The sequence below is a fragment of the Gambusia affinis genome, linkage group LG07 (assembly GCF_019740435.1).
Source record: "Gambusia affinis linkage group LG07, SWU_Gaff_1.0, whole genome shotgun sequence".
Lineage (NCBI taxonomy): Eukaryota > Metazoa > Chordata > Actinopteri > Cyprinodontiformes > Poeciliidae > Gambusia > Gambusia affinis.
In genome coordinates this window covers 29,102,626-29,122,688 of record NC_057874.1, presented here as the reverse complement: position 1 = coordinate 29,122,688, position 20,063 = coordinate 29,102,626, and the positions used below count along the sequence as shown (strand labels likewise).

Sequence of the window (20,063 nt, the reverse complement as noted above, 5' to 3'; positions counted from 1 at the left end):
ATAAACTGAAAACCTTTGAGGTTCAGAGCAGCATGTGGCAGATCCATCCATCAACACTTAGCCATGGAATTAGAGAAAATCTTAAACGAGCAAACGCTTACATACTGAAAAAACTGTTTCAACATGTGTGTTTTTCCATAGACCATATGCTAGAATTCACTCAGAGACCAAATGCATTGAAATGCAAAGCAGCAAGTTTATGGCGGCGTTTTTATCTCAGAAAAAAAAAACTAACATTGTTTATCAGCTGCATGCACATCCTCAGAAAATTGCTGGCAAAAAATACACCCACACATCTGCCTACATGAGATCAGGACTCACAAAATGTGATACTGAGGAGGCTGAAAGGGAACGTAGAGGCAAAGAGTTGAAGAAATGAAAATGAGAAGGAGAGAATTTGAAAACTTTAAGGACAAAGCTTTTCTTTAAAATTTATTCAGCCAGAGAAAGTCATTTTTTCAGTTCCAGGATTTAACATGTCCAAGTAAAGTAAAAATATTAATCTATGCAAAATTACAAGTTTGGCAGCAGACTGCTCTGTAGAAAAACAGAGTGTGTTATGTGTGTTGACATAAAGCCAAAGAATGGAGGAATCAGTAGATGTGATTCGTTTAAACATAGAAGTGTACAAATTGAAATCATGAAAATAAATTTGCTTAACCGAAGCACAACAGGTTTGAAAAAAACAACAACAAAAAAACATGTAATTTGATCAAAAGGTTTTTCACTAGGATGAGATCTTTCTATCAAAACTACAATGGAAACACTTTGTTTTGCATCATAAGTCAGGTGATGAACTGCTGGATGTTACTACAGGCGGAAAAGATGAAGAAGACAACAGGAAGTAGCAGGAGGATGATGGTTTGTTTTTGTTTTTTCAGACAATAAGCAGCTGGTTCCACCAGAGCTCTCACAGCATCACAGTTCATGAAGAGTTGAGCGAGTCCAGTTGGTCAAAACTTTTCTGTAAAATGGTGAATGACAATAAGACACACATGTAACAGCTCCCAAACGGGTAGATTTGTGTAGCCTGAATCAGATGCCGACGTCTCTGATTGGCTGAATTATGAATAAACTTCATGTAACTGTTACATCCGTCACTTATTAGATTTTAATTTCCTTTCTCATTTAATGCAACACTACTGTATAAATGAAAATTGTGCTTTTTTTTTTACATTAACAGAAAATAGACAGATTTGTGTAAATTTGAAGAGAATTAACTCAAATACACAGACAACAAGAATTAAGTAAGAAGCTAAACACAAGAAAATGGACAAATATTGCAAAATTCTTCTAACAATAATGACAACAGAATCATTAACCATGTATGGCAGGACTTTATTAACAATAATATAAAACTTGGAACTGATTAAAATACAAAAAAATACCACAAATGAAAACCAAAGCACCTTGTGCTCTTAGCCGGTATATCCTGATATTATTCTATGTAGAACTGATGATTGGCACTTTCTCTTCACCATAACCTTAACACATTTTCCCCATGATTTTAATTTTTTTTTGTTGCTGTTAAGATTGATTTAGTTATTCCTAGTGATAAATCAAAAACTTTTGTCCTCAATATAAAAGGCGGAAAGAAATTATTCAAAATTCTCTCTAACGTGATTCTCTATGTCATATTTGTTTGTTTACAAAAAACAGACATTTCAGTAAAAAATAAAATAAAATCAAGGATTTTCTTCCAGAAGTTAAGAAGGAAGATTAAAGTAAGATACACTTTGCAGAATGCAACCACATCATTTTCTGGTTTCCTGGGAGTCTCTTGTGTTCGTGTTTGACAGAGTTATTAATCAAAGAGCTGCTGTGTGACAAAGGAACATTTACCACCTTTTCACAAAAACTGACTGCAGATGTTCAAAGAACCATGTTAACACTGCTCTCAGTTTGTTTAATTATTTAGTCTCCAATGCCAAAATAAAAAAAAAAAAAAAATATATATATATATATATATATATATATATTTATATATATATATATATATATATATATATATATATATATATATATAAAATATTTTCCATAAATGATTGAAAAAGCAGAAAAACATAAAATTGAAGAACTTTGACTGTTTTTCTCATGTCATTACTTATTCTTTAACTATATCTCCTAGTAGATTGGCCATCAAATCCCAAATCAGCCTCATGTGGGTGACAGGAGGAATGTAGACAGATGAAACCTGAAATCTGTGCTGGAACAGAGTGAACAATGCAGATGAGCAGAGCAGGAACCAACGGTCCACAGCTTGTTTAATAAATCATCACAAGAGCAGTCCGCAGAGTATTGTACAAAGCCAATATGGTTGTTCAATTCAACACATGCAGCAATTCAGTTCAGTTTAAAAACAGGTCTGCACAGCGGGTAAAAGATTACCATCAAGATTACCAAAGGGATTATACACTGAATAAATCATACATGTTCTCACAAGTTAAAGCTGGTTTTGCATGTTTTGTTCCCAGTTGTTTTATTTCACTACTATGTGCTAGGCTAAAAACACAAGCATTCAGTATTTTTCAACAGTGACTTAAATTAGACATACTGGCTCTCTCAGAAAAAATAAAATAAAATCAGACATCTGCGGCTGTGAGCTGCAGTCTTCTGCATCTTTTATGCAACACTCGTAGAGTAAAAATATTGATTTTTAGTAGAGTTAGAAATGTCCTCTCCTCAACAACCAAATTCAGCCAGTTTCTGAGAGATACAATATTTACCAGTGAACAGCAAGGGCTTTACGTGAGGTATGTACCAGACAAGAGCATGTCATAAACGTTACACATATGATGCATGTTTTTGATTACTGAACAATACTGCTATTTCGAAGAAAAACACACCAGATAGACTTTGTTATAAATCAAACAACCTCATTTTAGAAATAGTTTGTCATAAATAAAACCACAGAATTGTTTTACTTGTTTGTTGCTGTTTTGTTGGAAATCGCTCCAGCAGAACATCAGGTCGTATGGATTTCAGGATCAGGTCTACTGGAACAGACAGATGTGAAGGAGATCATTTAAACCCAGATTACTATGTAAACTAGTATTGGGCCTGGTTAAACCATCAAGAAGCTAAAGACGATCGACAATTTCTTAATATCATCCAATCCAGAGACGTGCGGTGAGATGCAATGCTGGTGAGGCACTAACTTAATCATAATCATATTTATAAATATAGACCACCTGCATGTTATTGTTTACATCAGGAAATTTCGCGCATAGGGACAACAATGGAGGACAAAAAGAGTTAATGTGTGAAATTTATATAGGACAAATTTTTACAATCCTGTCAGAAATTTTGTGAGAGTAAAGATATGTCCAACCGCAGTGATAAAACACTCACCTCATAAATCTGAGGTTTGACAATTAGCTGGACCTTCCTGTCCAACATCATCCAGCTTGTTTCTTTCCCTCTGACAAACACATGCCTAGACACGCCCACACACACACGCACATGCCCACACACACACGCACACACACACACACACTTCTGAATTTTGCATGTCTTATTGTTCAGTAGGTTGATGATTGACCCAGCAGCTCCCACAACTCTTCCCACATTCTCTTTATGCTCTTTACCCAAAAATACATCTGCTCCAAAAAACCATTATTTACCCCCCATCCCACTAAGCCTCTCCATCCCCCCCCCACTGTTCTTTTTGTTCAGATTTTGTAGTGCTAATCTCAGAGAGGGTACGATGGTAAAAATAAATCCTGAAAGCCTTGGGATGCTGACTGACTGTTTACAGTCTCTTACAGAAGCGAGTTCCCTGAAAACTGTACTATTTTGTGTCAAGAGTGTATTTATGAACTCCCTATTTTTTGTCTCTTTACACCAGGGGTGGGCAGTCCTGGTCCTGGAGAGCCGCTGTCCTGCAGCTCCTAGAGTCTCCCTGGTCCAACAACCTGAATCCAACAGCTGAATCTCCTCCCAAGTGCAGTCAGGTTCTCCAGAGTCCTGCTAACGACCTCATTATGTGATTCAGGTGTGTTGAAGTAGAGACACATCTAAAGGTTGCAGGATACCGGCCCCCCAGGACCAGGAGTGCCCAGCCCTGCTTTACACCCTTGCACAGTCCGAATGGCTGAAGGTTCTTGTTCCCAGAGACATTGTAATGTCTTTTGTGTTTTGTATGCTACAAATCTGACACATTTTAATGTCAACATTAAATTTTACCTGCATTCTTTTATGTTTGTGTATATTGAATGTTGGTCATATTCTCAAGTTGTTACACTGGCTTGTTGTCATTGTTGCATATTTTATTTATCAAAGAATTTCAGAAGTTAGAGGCAGCACAAACACTTAGTTCACATTCACTGGTTGATCAGAACAGAACATGTGAAAAAACAGAACATACTGAAACTTTCCTGGGATTAGTTTCATGATTGCCTCATCCATTTATCTTTTGCTTATCATGGTCAGAGAGACAACAGGTGATATTCATATCTGATGTTCATCTACCCGGTAACATTACCTACGCTGACTCTAAGTAGTATGTTCTTCTTTTAAAGTGAGGTTTAGTTTTCCCCGGTATCTTCTTCTTGTGGGTTAGTGCCCAAAAAAGTCCCAAGGTGAGGAAACACCCTAAGTTTCTGTTGAGATCAACAGAAACTTGGTGCGTTTCAATCTCCTCCAAAGTGACAGAGCTTCTCATTTATCCATCCTGAGGACAATGTTGTTCTTACAGACCCAATTGATGTTGGCAAATTAATGGAACAATAAATAATGATGTTCTGTTGGACTTGGCTGTATTACTTGGAGAAGTCACACTGTGGCATGACTCCACCCAGAAAGACCTGGCAGCTCCTTAAATCTGCAGCATGTGATAAACTGACTGCAGTCGGGTGTGGAGGCCACAGCAGGCAGGTCACACACTCCAGGAGAGATCCTCTGTCCAGGGAAAGAGTCTCTCCATCACACACACAGACACGAGGTCGGGTCCTGATGCCACTTGGCTACAAAGACCGAATTTCCATATTCATTGGCAAAAATCCAGAATCTTCCAGTTAATTTTTCTGTCATCGATTTTCTCTATTCAAGACAGGAACTAACCACTCAGCCACTGGCATTCTCTCTCCTTCATTTTTATTAACAGCCAAAGACTCAAATTTAAAGAGGTTTAGTCGTATAATTCTAAGTAGCCTATCAATTATGGCACTAAGAATGGGACTTTTTCTCACTTTGCATCCATCACTCTCAAATGCAACTATTAAATCTCACTCATTTTCCTAAAACATGAAAAAAACCCAAAAAAACCAGCTGAGCAACTTTGGTCAACTTTATTTGTACTGCATTATTATTTTTGAATGGCAGATTTCATTCCATGTTTCTGATCTACTTTGGAGGTAGTCACAAAGTTCACACTGCAGCCTGAAGTGACCCAAATCCGATTTTTTGTCAAATCAGATTTTTTTGCCAGGTCTGTTCACACTGCCAAACATATGTGACCTTTATGTGTTTCATGGAAACATTTTCAGAGTAACAAGGTATTTATTCACAGGGGCTTTTACCCACAATAATACAACTCTATATGTGATGAAGTCAAAGATTAGCTTTTGATCAATATTCACTCTACAGCATCACAACAAAACCAAATGAGTTACATGACAGAATCAATTTGAATTAAAAAGGATGAAATCAGCACAATAATTGACAAATCAATGTGGTAGATAAATATCTATTACCAGGTTGAGGTAAAACATGAATAATAGACAATAATAGTTAACTTTGTATTTTAAATAAACACAGAGATTAGCAGACTGAAGATGATCATTTGCGGTCAGAAGGACCATTTGTGATCCCTTGTTCTCTTTAAAATCCATGTTTGCTCTTTATCTTAAATTAAAATCACTATATTTTTTTAGTTCAGTTGATTCTTTATATTGTTTTTCTGACATTTAAATTTCAGGCATTTAGTCTATCATATCTTTTTTCTTTACATGAATCCTTTTTGCCCCTTGTTATTATCATCATAAAATAGTTTCCTTACCTTGACATTTCCTCAGTTTCTCCTTCATTTTTTCTTTCCACCCCTTATAAATTTTTAATATCACTTATTAAACTAAAATCTTAAATACATAATGTTATACATCTTTGACTCTGTTTTCAAATATTCATAAGTAATGTTTATTCCTCCCTATAATTATTTCTATGAACCACCCCCCACCTACTCCAGTCTTTTTCATTTCTCCTGTCTTCTCTGAACTTGTGTTGGTGTTTAAACAGTTGTGCAACCAAATGCAACAGCACCCACTGCTGTTTCTATCCTTCAATGCAACAGCAACCATCATTTTTCCTTCAGCTTTTAATGCCAGGAAACAGAACAACAGTCGGTGGTTCACATCAGAGCACAACATGGGAACCGTTTGAAAACTGGGGTACAACTGGAAAACAGAGGCAACTTCTGAAAACTAGGGCAAAGCTTTTATCCAGATGATTCTGTGTACACCTCACATCATGAAGAGCCTCTGTCGAGGTTGGCTTTTCATTTATACCATGAGCTGGAAACACAGCGCTAACGAATAGACACAATGACAGATAAAAGAATGTTTTAAACCACAGAACAACCATTCTACTTCCCACCTATTTGTAAATTATTAAGTGTGGTTCTTGAAATGCCAGGGAGCTCCTCTTTTTAGATTCATTTTTTCATCCCACATTCATGACTCTCTTTGATCACTAACTGGCAGTTAGGGCTTATTATCTTACAGTAATATGATTATTTATAGGATAAAATAAAGAGCTGTGTGCTCGCAGACATTTTTAGCAGATTTTTCCCAGTTTCTGAAAAATGTGTCACGGTGCAATGAATAACTTATAAGCATTGTCCTCAAAAGTGTCAAAACTCATCCAAAAACGTCTTCCTTTTTTCGCACATCAATAATCAAACAAAAAAAATTTAACTTTTCAAAAAGTTGCATCAAACACACTGAGAAAAATCCTGGCTTTATGAAAGCAGTGGCCACAGCATCACTTGTTTGATGAAAGGCAGCAGAAAGAAACGATGTAAACACAGAAGATTTAGCACAATCTACACATTTTCATCACCAATATCAAAGAAAGATGAACTCTAATGCCTTTTATCAGCTGTGCATGTCCACGGTACAATTACAGTACATCACACCACTGCCTTTGGAGCTACACGTATTGTTGATGTTTTATAAAGAAAAACTCTAAACCTCATTGAGCCCAAATATGAATGTTTGATAAGAACCAGTTATGGCAATATGCTATACTTTACAGCCTGCAGTTTTATGTCAGAGTGTAGTGAGATATATTGGCATAAAGTTATAAATACATACCACTGACTAACAAAAGACTCAAAAAGTGTCACGTTGTAACTTTCACAACAAGGTCAATAATACAAAATAATTTTAAGGAAATAATAGAATTTGAGGTCAATTTGAAAGGAAATGTTTGTTTCCAGTGATGAAAGTGTGAAAGAAAAACATCAAAGAGAGCAAACCTAAGCAGACGAAAGTGAAGGATTTTCTTTAGCTTTCTTCACCTGAAGAGGAAAAGCTTTTGTTTTCACTGAAGAAATAAGCTTGGAACTAAAAGATGTTCTAGTTTCTGTCCTTCCTCATTGTTATTCTGCTGTTTTTATACGAGCAAAATGTTTTAGTGTGAAAACCGCCAGAGAATCTGGAGAGTTCAACATTTCTGAATTAATATCAGAAACAGCTACATTTAGTCAATGTTTTTACAGTTTGGACCTAAAACCTGTTTGGGATTCCAAGGGAAAACACATTTTCATATATGTAGCATGTCCAGCAGCCCTTTATTTCAACAATAAAATATGTAGCCTATGTGCATAACATGAGCGTCAAGCTAGAGAACACATCCTTCAAATGTCTGATCTTTAGCCAGGAGCCCAGAAATATGGTGGACAGGCTGTTAAAATAACTGACAGACTACAGAGAAAAAAAACACAAACTGACAAAGCAAGAAAGGCAAAGCTAGAAGGAACACGACTCTCAGTTCAAGGTGCAAAGAGCCACAATAGAGAAATTAGGTTTTTGTGTAGTAGAGGTTGGCTTTACTTTGTTCAAACATTTATAGTTTTGTGGAACTAAGCTTCACTCCTTAATCCTTCCACACAATGCCAGACATACAACAGGAACTGTACAGGATTATGTTAAGAAGAACAAATGTTTTACCACACACTTTAGTCTGCAGCTTTGGACATAACATGTAAGGCCAGACCCTTTATTTAGGCAGCACCGGCTTTTATAAAATCCCTGAAACCTTGGAACAACAATACAATGGAAACTTCAGCATGATTCCTACAGTTGTTGCACATACAGCAGGAAACAAAAAAATAAACTGACTTGGATAAAATCTACAAGAAGGCAGAGCATTTTATTCTGTAAATGTTATATATGATCAGTCTTTTTGATTTTTCTGCCCAGCAACAACCTTTTTTCTATAATATCTCAGAGAAAAAAAAACTAAACCCTGGATCCGAGGCACAGACTCTGCTGTAAACAAGATCTCACATTATCATAAACCCTTCAGCTGAAAGGATTGTCCAATTGAAAACCAAAATGTCTTCAGTGTCAAAACTGGTAACCCTGAGCATCTTTTCATCCAAGTTCCTTTTATATCCTCTATAAAGGAGATAAACAAATAACATACTAGCTAAATTTACTAGCAGTACTGGAGAAAAACAATTAGAAGAATAGAAGTTCTTTTCCAGTGGATTTTTGTTTTGAAGAAAAATATCCTCAAAATTTAATCTTTTTCTTCTGTAGTCAGTCTGCTATTTGAATTCACTAATCTTTACAAAACTGTATTTTATTTGATTACAGTGATGGATGGCATCATTTACTTCAAAACAAACCATCCCTACCAAGTGACTGACTGACTGACAGACAGACAGACAGACAGACAGACAGACAGACAGACAGACAGACAGACAGACAGACAGACAGACAGACAGACAGACAGACAGACAGTGTTGTGAACCTGTACTGGAATCTTCTCATTAAAAAGTAACTTAGTTGTGGGAACTTTGTGGTGATATTTATTAGTAAAATCCATTAAATGGATGACCCAAATATAAATAATTGGGTTAAAGTGACTGAAAATTTGCACATAAGCAGCTTTAAAGATAAGTTTACAGTACTTTGAACCAATAAATGATTAAAACAAAATTATTAGAAGTCATAGAATTAATTTCTTGTACATAACAAACATTAAAAAGAACTTGGTATGAATTAAGGTCGCTTATAGCAATTTGATTGGATTTTCTTAGTGGTAAACATAAAAAAATGTTAAATAAATAAACGGTAAATGTAATTATCAACTATTAGGATATTCTATAATATGATTTTGTGACATCACTACCTGCAACGGATTCCTTTTTAAATGACCCTGGCATTTATTTATCAGCTCTATGCTCTGAGACTGTCTTTTAAAATGAAAAAGAGGAATTACATCTTCAATCAACCTCCAATGATGCAACACAGATGCTATTAGAGCAGCGGTGTCAAAATAAGTAATAGCTGAGAGCTTTCCAGATCTTCCAGCTGCTCCCCTCAACCTCCACAGTGAAATCAGTTGGGCTCGACTTCATCCGTCTCGGCACAGGAGGTTAAACGAGCCAAGCAATCTGATCAGATGGCTTTCAAAGGAGAAGCAAATTGCCAATTTATCTGGCAAATCAAATGAGAGGAAATACTGTATTATGGTCAGCAGATGGCAGGCCTTCAATTTATAGCTAAAATATATTTGCTCCCCTAGAATGTGTTGAAAATGCATTTAGCTAATTTATTATCAGATCTTTGGCTTGTTTTGATTATATAATGTGGCAATATTTTATGTTTTGATTCAAATTTGACCTTTTTGATGGTTTCAAGCTGGTTTGGCCTGGTTATTATAGGTCTCCTCCAGTCCATCTAGAGTTTGACCCAGACAGTTTAGAATGGAAGCAAATTGCCATTTGTGGTGCCAGAGACTGGTGAGTCAGACGGATCATTTATATTTTTATTTTTCTGTGAAATAAAAAATAGCCTCACTGTTGAAGCTCCACAATGTGCATCAGTTCTGTCAAGCACCCATTCAGGCAATTGGCCTTTCCATCCAAGAGTTTGTGGTGAGTGTTTAATTAAATGACAAATCCATCCAAAACACATTCAGCAGAGGGAAAAACGGTGACAAGTAATATTATATAACAAACTCCAACAACCGAGCAGATTTAGTTCAGAGTATTCTCTCTCTTTAAGCTGAATTATATATCAGATATCTGTAGGCTAATCCTTTAAGAGGTGTCATACAAAGGAATATGTTCCTGTAGAAGTACAAATGAAGTCAAAGCTACAACCTGATAGCCATCTATCCATTGTCTACAGCAGGAGTCTCAAACTCCAGTCCTGGAGGGCTGCAGTCCTGCAACTTTTAGATGTGCCTCTGCTGCAGCACACCTGAATAGAATAATTAATGTTCTGGAGAACTGATCTACACAAGGAGGAGGTAATTAAGCCATTTCATTCCAGTGTTTTGTTTTGTACCTGTGGCACATCTAAACACTGCAGGACTCCGGCCCTCGAGGACTGGAGTTTGAGACCCCTGGTCTACAGTATAGAGCCAGGGGTGTCAAACTCCAGTCCTCCAGTCGCTGTCCTGCAGGTTTTACATGTGCCACAGGTACAAAACACTGGAATGAAATAGCTTAATTACCTCCTCCTTGTGCAGATCGGTTCTCCAGAGCATTAATGACCTCATTATTCTGTTCAGGTGGTGCAGCAGAGAAACATCTAAAAGCTGCAGGGCTGTGGCCCTCCAGGACTGGACACTTATCCACATGGTACAGTGTCCAGAGTGTACCATGTGGTTATCATGGCACACTCTGGACAGGTTTCCAGTCCATCACAGAGCAACACAAAGACACAAGACAAACAACCAAGCACAGTTTAGGACAATTTGGAGACACAAATGAACTGTCACATTTATGGACCGTGGGAGGAATAAGAACCCACACATGCATGGGGAGAGGATGCATGGCTTCACCATTCAGGATGATCCAGGACCTCACGCTGCAGCTTAATGTATTTTTAAACACACAGACACCTCAGAAATATTCACCAAAAATAAAACATCAAGTGGTCATCAGTCAATCGGTCATCACTTCAAACATTCTCCTTATGCATGGAGTCAAATACAGACTTTGAATTAGAAAATTTCAAATAAATGGAACACAAATATTTTTAGTATGGATGAAGCTGCCCTGTGAGTTCTGCACTGGTTTGGATCCAACGTTAATCATCTGAATTTGCTTAAAGGGAAAAGTTATTATCTTGTTTTGATGATTTGAAACAGACTAATCAAAAACACATGAATATCAGTATAAATTCTTCTGTTGTTCTGAATTACACTAACTGTAATGCTCATCTTTTCTGTCTTGATTACAGGAAGCCACTCTGATGTTTATGTGTTTGTCTTCATCTCGCTGTACATCATTAATGATTCTTTTGTCCAAAACCAGAACGCTAACCACCATTTGACCAAATTCAGAGTCACATTTTACTTACCAAAATACAAAAACATTCAAAATGGCTGCATTGTTAGGTTGTACGGACAGAAGCCAAGAGCTGCAGGAGCTGCTGTAGATGTTACTGTTTGTTTATATGACCAGTTCCATGTGTTCATTCACTGAGACAAATTTACTAGGTGGGACAATAAAGTTAATATTTTGTTCTACTCTAGTGATTATTATCGTAATCTCTATCTTCCTCAGTCCTATACCGCTTAAAAATCAGAACTCATAAATCCTAAAAGAACTTTTTGTACAAGCAACCTTCATAAAGAAACAAAATTTGGGTTTAAAAACTAAAGTCTCAAAATCTCCAGAGAAAACAAGGGAGAAAAAAAGCTAAATATCAAACTGTAGAAGAATGTCTTTAATTATACAATTAATCAATAAAAATAAATAAAGTATCAGATTATAACCTTTCCGGACAATGGTATAAGCAGTGATGCTGTTTAATAGAATCTCATTGCCTGTTTTTAATATGATTAATCCAATAATCTAATCTCAATTTGTGCCATAAAATTCACAAAGCTTAATTCTTTTTGATATGTTGTCTGTGTATTACAAATGCACAACACATTCATTTTGTGGACAAAGTTGGCTGCTGAGGTTTAAACAGGTCTGGTGTCTCTGATAGAGTGGGATCCATCCACCCACACACGTCTGCAGTGATTGAGGTCAAAGTGCATGAGAGAAAGGGAACAACAGGGTGACAAAATGAGCACAAGGAGAAGCAGAGAGAGGAGAAGCCAACCAAAGAACCCATAAGAGGAGTGGGAGTGAAGAATGTGAGAGTTTACCAACTAAATTTATCTTTTCGTGTGTTTCATGAGGGAATGTAGAGACACTGAACCTGAAACGTGATATCTGGAGGATTTCTTTGTTTGTTCTGATCTCTAAAGCTAACCAACCTTATGATTTCCAAACCTCAAACCAATGAGACACTTATAACATCTAACAGGATAGAAAACTCACTCAGGCATCATGGAAATGTCAACATGTGGCAGCAGCTTCTCAGTTTGTTAAAAGATGATGTTTCAACCGACTCAGTCCTGGTGGTGATGCAGCAAAAAGATCAGTACCAAGATGTGATGAGCCATGATGATCCCCAAGGCAAAAACTAGGTCACTTCAGCAGTAAAAATAGCCACAATCAGGAAATAAACTCATATCTGTTCAAAGCAAAGATTCATACTTGCTTTCTATTTTGCCTGTTTTGTCTGTTTTATTGCAGTTTGACCCTGGCAGCTAGTTTAATGGTTTTTTTCTTTTCTCTCTGCTCATGCTATTAAAATGATATCTCTCACAATGTCCTCAGGATACAAGAATATAGATGATCTAAACGATAAAATCCACTAGCGCTAATCTTATTGAAAGGATAATAGAGACAATCCAAAACGTCCCTGTCTTTTTATAAAAGAAAAGACGATGATCGATAGACAGACTGATAGATCAGTTGAGCATTTCTGATAGAATACTCGTGTTTTCAAAGAGATTCAGGATGTTAAAGATGCTGATTAGTTTCTGTTTTTTTTAGAAGATTTTAAGAAGAAAATCATTTCACTAGGATTGTAACTTGTAAAGGAACCGACTTTTCAAGTTGTAAAATTCTTTACACTAAAAACCATGTGTAAAACCTCATCTAAACATTTGTGATAAGGTTTAAACAGCAGGTGTATGTGGAGTTTAAAGGACCAACAGCAGCATATCTCATTCCCATGTTTCTGCATTAAAGCCCAGTGCAGTTCTTGTAGACGTCAGCATACAGAGGGGCTTATTGAATAAGTTTCTTCCCCCAGCATGAAGAGCTTATTCTGAGTCACTGCTGTCTCTTACTTTGCTTTCAAGCAGTTTTCCTAAAGTTAATGTGAGAGTTTGCTTCAGGGCACTCAGCCATTATTCTTATTCAGAATTAAAATGTTCAGCTCTTTTGTTGATGTTAACTTTCAGCAGGGAGCCTTCATGTGTTGAGAGCTGACTTGTCTCAAACCAGGTGCTGCCAGGTGCTTCTAGGATTCTCTGGTATTTTCATTCATTTAGTTGTTTGGCACCTGATACATTTAATGCCTAACAGTGAGATTCACACATGCCCTGAGTGTTTAAAGATGATGTATGGAGTTCAGGGCTTTTCTACTCTGATGTTACAGTACATGGTGGCTGTCACCATCTGTCAGCTGGTGCACTTAGTCGGGTAGAAGAGTGTCTGACGAGCTGCAGTTAACGAGGAACACCAACCTACTCTGACAAAGAAGTTTTTGATTTATTGGACTTCAAAAATCTAATATATTTTCTACTCTACAAAGTCAGCATGGCTTTGTGAAGTTATTTTTTTTCTCCACTGTATTTGAAGTTGACCCCTTTGATATATTTGTGTTTGTCAGGGTTGAAAAGCCTCAAACAAAAAACCCTCAACGGGCCCTAAACGTCCAGAGGGGCCACAAACCAATTAAAAGGTCTTGGTCTGTCACTGTTCATTCTGGAAACTGTTCAAAAGAAGGAAACAAAAGAACAATCAAACAAAAGGGAAAGACGGTGTAACCAGAGTGAAGTGCTCTCAAGTGAATGTGTACAAGATGGCTGCAGATTGGTTTTAGTTTTCTCAGGATATAGGCAATTGCTTTCATGGGCACCTCATTGCCCCTAAACACTTTTCAGAAGAGAGTCAGTTGAAAAGGTATTCTTGTTTCCACTTCTCAGAAGTGCTACTATATTTTACTATAATAAACTCAAAATAGGCCTCTTGACACCTGGTTGATCTGCAACGTTTTCTCTTTTAGGCAGAAAAATACCTTTGTTGCAGCTAAACTGTTATCAGCTAATAAATAGAAGACTGACTGTCCGGCAGCCCATTACTGCATGACAAGTAGTTACAAGTAGCATTCATACAAGGGAATAAATAAAAAAATATACATTTACTGGGAAGTTAAAGATTCTTTCCTCAAGGAATTCAATTATCTGTTTTCACCAGATTGAATTATTTTCATTCAGAGATGTTCCATGCTGATTCAAAGTACTGGATGAAGATATTTTTAATTCACAGTATTTGGGATCCTTGACTAAACCCAAGTCCCAATACCTGATGCTAATCTATGGTCTGCCTCAACTCCAGCAGATGCTTGGCTACGATTTATATTAAAACATACCTACATCTTTCATGGTTGTCTTTTTTTACCATTTCATCTGCAGACATCACATTCAAAGAGAATACTGCCTGACCTCATCTGACAACCTTTCCATCTATTGATATACATTTTATTAGCATCATTAAGCATTATACACATATTACAAGCCAACTATAGACACGTGTAAAACAACAAAAGCTCTTTCCAAGGAGCTTTTCTGTCTCGTTTTCTACCAAGCAACTGCATCGAGTCAATGACTGGATTCAGTCTGCTGGGTTTCCTTCAACAGAAAACTTTTAAAACTATTTTGAATAATTGAGCTTAATTTAATGTTTAATGACTATAATCAATTGGAATGTATGTGTGACTAAACTAAAATGAGTTCTTGTAAAATCCATCCATCCATCCATTTTCTGTTCACCCTTTGTCCCTAATGGGGTCAGGAGGGTTGCTGGTTCCTCTCCAGCTACGTTTCAGGCAAGAGTCGGGGTCACGGGGTCACCCTGGACAGGTCGCCAGTCTGTCGCAGGGCAACACAGAGACATGCACAGGGAGAACATGCAGAAAGACCCCGGGCCGGGAATCGAACCCAGGACCTTCTTGCTGCAAGGCAACAGCTCTACCAACTGCGCCACTGTGCAGCCAACTTTTTGTAAAATGTCTTTTGAAATTGTAAGGTCTACAAAACTAAAATCTTCTCTTTGTTTTTTTCCCGTCCTTCTCGAACAATAAAATGTTGACAGCCAGTTTTACATCAATAGGTTTGAAACAAGTTAGAAGAAGCTGTTTGTACCGATAGAAAATGTAATTGTGGGTGTTTTTGCTGAACCATCCAAAGTGACCTTTTACATTATAATTCTTGTCGTGTGAAGCTCTTTGAAGTCTGGCTGCTAGAGAACTGAAGAGTGATTATTTACTCTTTCACCAAGAAATATTTCTAAACGGGAGACTGAAAGTAAAAAGTTCATACATTCCTCTCTCACACATAACACTACATCTATGAATTTTGTCCCAGATTCACATTAGTTTTTTAGCACAGCTGTTTTTGGACGATCAAAGCAAGTTGGAAAATAAAAAAAGCAGAACCCGGTCAAAAAAAAAAAAAAGAAAGAAAAAGTCTTTGAAGAACATGAGGTATCCAGCAAAATGTAAATCAGCTGAGAGGTAATTATGTAGCCCCAATAAATAAATATGCATATAAAATTTGAATATTGAAAATATTTATTTGAAAAGAGAGGGGAAACTTTTCAATGTATGCAAAATATCCCTCAGATTTCTTCAGAAAGGTTTAGTTTTGACTTCAATATAGTTATGAGTTTAGATGGTAAAAGTCCACAAACAAACCAGAGTTCAATGTGGTAGAGCATGTGTCAAACCTAAGGCCCGGGGGCCCAATCAGGCCCACCATAAGTCTTTATACGGCCCTCTGGAGTCCAGAGGGTCATTTAAATAGGACCTGCTTAAATATTTTTTATCAGTCAATACAGATATGGTATATTGATAAAAATGAAAGCAATTTGTGTCTATATATCACCAAATTACATCAGTGTGAAAAGATGTTTGATGTTTAATTTTAAGAAATACCCATCAATTTCATATGCAGGTATTTATTATTATTTTCAGTTGTACTTAAGGCTAAATATACTTTCAGAGTAAGGATGCTTATTTTAGCTTAACTAACAAAAAACTAAAAAATCTGTCAAAATTCCCAAACCAGATGTAGGTGCTACTTTTGGTTTATGAAGAGTTCTGGAATATAAAAATATCCATCATGTTGTGGAAAGTACAACAACAGAAAATAGAAGAAGAGTGGGAACACAGCACTGCCTCTCTTTTCAGTAATTTGACCAAGAATATTTTCATTATTGCATCTCCAGCAGTATCAATACCAGACAGTGAAAAGATACAAAAATAATAAGACAAAAGGCTTTTATACTGTAATATGAGTCTGGCTTCCAAACACCAGTACAAATATGGTGGTAGTTAAAGAGGACCTGATGCAGGCGAAGTGAAGCAAAAATAAATGTACTGAATAATAAAAGGTAAATTACACAAGCAAAGTTAAAGGTTGACAAACCCAAAAAGACACAAGCTGGATATAGTTTAACTAAACAAAAATAAAAAAACATAAAGGTAAAGAAATCATCTTTTCTTACCACACAAACACAGACAAACACATTTCACAAAAAATGTGAATCTATTCACACTAACCTCTCTAATAGTGTGATATCCAGGAGTTGGCCATAAGTACCCTAAACCATCAGTATGCAGTGAGAGGAGAGACTGATGTTTATTTCTACCTGCTGTGATTCATGGAGGCTCCAACCTACTTTAGAGCATCACTTAAAAAAGAACAATATAAGAGAAAAGCAGAGTGGAAAACCCTATTCTGTCAAAAACTCAACAATATGTCCAAAATAAATGATGGAGCCAAACCAGACATTTAAAAGCATGAAAGAAGTCATTCATGAAATGTGTTGGCTAAAAGTGTGCAAAACATCTTCACTGACCAGTCAATCCTCACACCTTCCTGCAGCGGTGTCAGACTGTTAGCCCTGCAGGGACCCGGGAACAAATCTTTGATTGTCGACTCCAGAAAGAGAATGAGTCACAATGGATGCGCCATATTAAAGTGGAAACTTAAAGACACTTTAATAGATCATGAAGTATGATCTATTAAATTATAGTTTAAAAACGTCTTCTGGTATCTGAAGCTTCCAGAAATACAAGAAATAATGGGCAGAGATATATTTACAAACTGCAGCAACACGATTAATGCCACAGGAAAGCTTTCAGCCTTCAGCACCTTAAACATCAGTTTACCTCAATAGACACAAGATGGGGGTTTCTGTCCCCAATAAGATAGGGACAGAAAAACAACAAAGACAGAAATAAATACCGAGTCTAGACATGATGACTCATGTGTCTAAAAGAAAATAACAGAAATTACATATTTAAGTACATAAATAAGATGTACATAAACTTTTTTATCATTATATTTTTCAGTCAGGAAACCAGCTAAAGGAAACAAATAGAATAACTTTTGAAGATACAAGATTGACAAGTAATCTACTAGCTGCAAGCCCAGAGAGATCAACTTCACCGTGGCACATGTGGAGCTGCAGACTCACCAGAGATGCAGAGGTTGAATCGACACAGTTCATCACACAGGGTGTCCGGACTCTCCAGCTCCCCCGGTCCTCCTCTTCCTCCTTCTCTCCTCTTCTTTCTGGGTGACATCCTCTTCACCATCTTCATTACACGTTCCACTTTATCCATCCTGTACAACCAAGTTTCCCCAAGTACCTCCAGATGTCTTTAGATCCTCTTCTCTTCCTCTTCTTGCTTCTCTCTCTCTCTCTTGTCCTATTGTCCCTTCTGTTAGCTATAATAATGTCTTGTCTTCACTAGTTCCTTCTCTTTCCTCTTATGCATTACCTAAATCCCTTCTCTACCTTTTTCCTTGTTCTTCTTTCTCTCCACAGTCCAGCGTTTTAAGTTTTACCTCTTGTTCCGCTAGTGTCTGATTTTACATCCCTCTCATCTAGACATCTTCAGTCTTGATCTTTGTTTACCTTTTCTTCTCTGCTTACAGAAAATCTGATGATCGAAGTGATGAGAGAAGTGAGATACTGAGAGAAACGAATGAAAAGAGGGAGAGGAAGAGACTGCACATCCACTCACGCACCTCCTTCCCTTTCCCTCGCTCTCTGTGCACAACAGTACACCTCCCCACTGCATAAGTACCACATCCAGCTACCAAAACACCCTGGCAGAGCTGAGCTTTGTTCAGTCTTTCCCAAAGGGTGTGTGTGTGCGCGTGTGGGCGTGTGTGCGTGCATGTGCGTGTGTGTGTGCGTGTGTGTGTTGGGGGTGCGCGTGTGTGTGTGACATAAATATATATATAGCTTTTTCTTCTTGAAATATTATCCATCTCACAGAGATAAACACAACTCCACTGTCATTTTGGTCATACATAATTGCCACAAAAACTTCCTGTATTTATCCAACATGTTTTTCTGGAAGCCGTTTTGTTGTTGTGAATGCCTTTAATTTACCAGAACTGTTTTTAGTTCCCTCATTGTCCCTTCCTCTCCATGGATCCATGCACTCATGGACAAGCCGTCCACAAAATCCAGTGAAATGAGCGTGATTCTCTGACGCTGTTTTTCATCTTTTCTGCAGCAACAGATTCTCCTCCACAGCTGCTGACGACTTTCACTTTGAAATGGTAATGACACCTCTACCTTTGGGAAGAAAAACCTTAGATTGTAGTTGCAATTCTGTAGTTTTGGAGCCAAAACAGAGCAGCAGAAATGTTCATCTTTAAACCTATTTTACAAAGTACGAAAAACAGAAAAATGATCATAAGAAATTGCTTAATATTATAGAGTAAGACTTATCTTAAGGTTTTTAATAGAGCTAACAGTTCTGTGCCAGCTCACTTTTAAATGTACAAAGTTTATTTTTCTTATGCCAGTTTCAAAACAAAAATGATTTTGGTGCGCTGCCCGAATGAAACAACAAAATGAATTTTAATTAACCACATTTTGGTTCAATGTAATTAGAAACCATTACAGTTAGTTTATAAAAGATAACTTTTCATCAACTTTCCAATTGTATGTGTAACATTTCACAGTTTGGTTCCCTTTCCTGAGACAGAAGGACAGACAGACAGAAGGACAGGGACTTCCAGCCAGTAGAGAGTTTGAAATAACTCAAATTCAATTCAAAAATACTTCATTAATCCCAAAGGGAAATTAAAGAAAAGCACCAGATTTTGCTTTTTTGCATCATGGGAAGTTAATAAAAATACAAAGATGAATAAAACATTGTTAACGTATGCACTTAGGAGTAAAGAAAAGTGGCCAGACTGAAGTAGTCTAAACCTAACAGAGTTCAACAGGGATTATAAGACCAATTTGTGCCTGGTTTAAATAGTTTTAAGCCTCCTGCCGCACTAATGTGATTCAGCCTTTTGTTTCAAAGGAATTGGAAAACAATCCCACAGCAAAACATTCCTTCCACAACATCTTCCTGTGCATTCAGTTATGCAGCATACATGAATAAGCAAAGAGACATGGCAACCTTTTCCCACATCAAGCTAGTAAATCACACATGCTGCAGCACATCTGTATCAGGTACAGATACAAGTTTTGCTCAAATAGTGCAGCAATAATCCAATTATCTTACTTAACCTTAACTGCTATTGTATGCAGGCACTTCATTGCATGATGTAATTTCCATTTTCTTGACTGATAATTACCTACTGAGCTTTTTGTGGCACTAATACTGCACTGCATTGTCATTTCCAGTCAGTTATGCCTTTAATATTTAGAAATACAATGAGACAGTGACGTCAGAAAAAAGGTAATGTATTCTGTCGAATACTATGAATCCCAA

The 20,063-nt window shown here is 37.0% G+C and overlaps 1 protein-coding gene across 2 annotated transcripts in view; it reads right to left on the bottom strand.

The window, feature by feature from the left end:
• LOC122834268 (glutamate receptor-interacting protein 2-like) overlaps positions 1-18,247 on the bottom strand; it is a 100,298-nt gene extending 82,051 nt beyond the window's left edge. For both annotated transcript variants that reach the window (XM_044122536.1, XM_044122537.1), the window contains exon 1: positions 17,792-18,247. In XM_044122536.1, coding sequence (XP_043978471.1) covers positions 17,792-17,939 — 148 coding nt within the window. In that variant the 5' untranslated portion in view covers positions 17,940-18,247. The remainder of the gene's footprint in view (positions 1-17,791) is intronic.
• Positions 18,248-20,063: the final 1,816 nt, after the last annotated feature.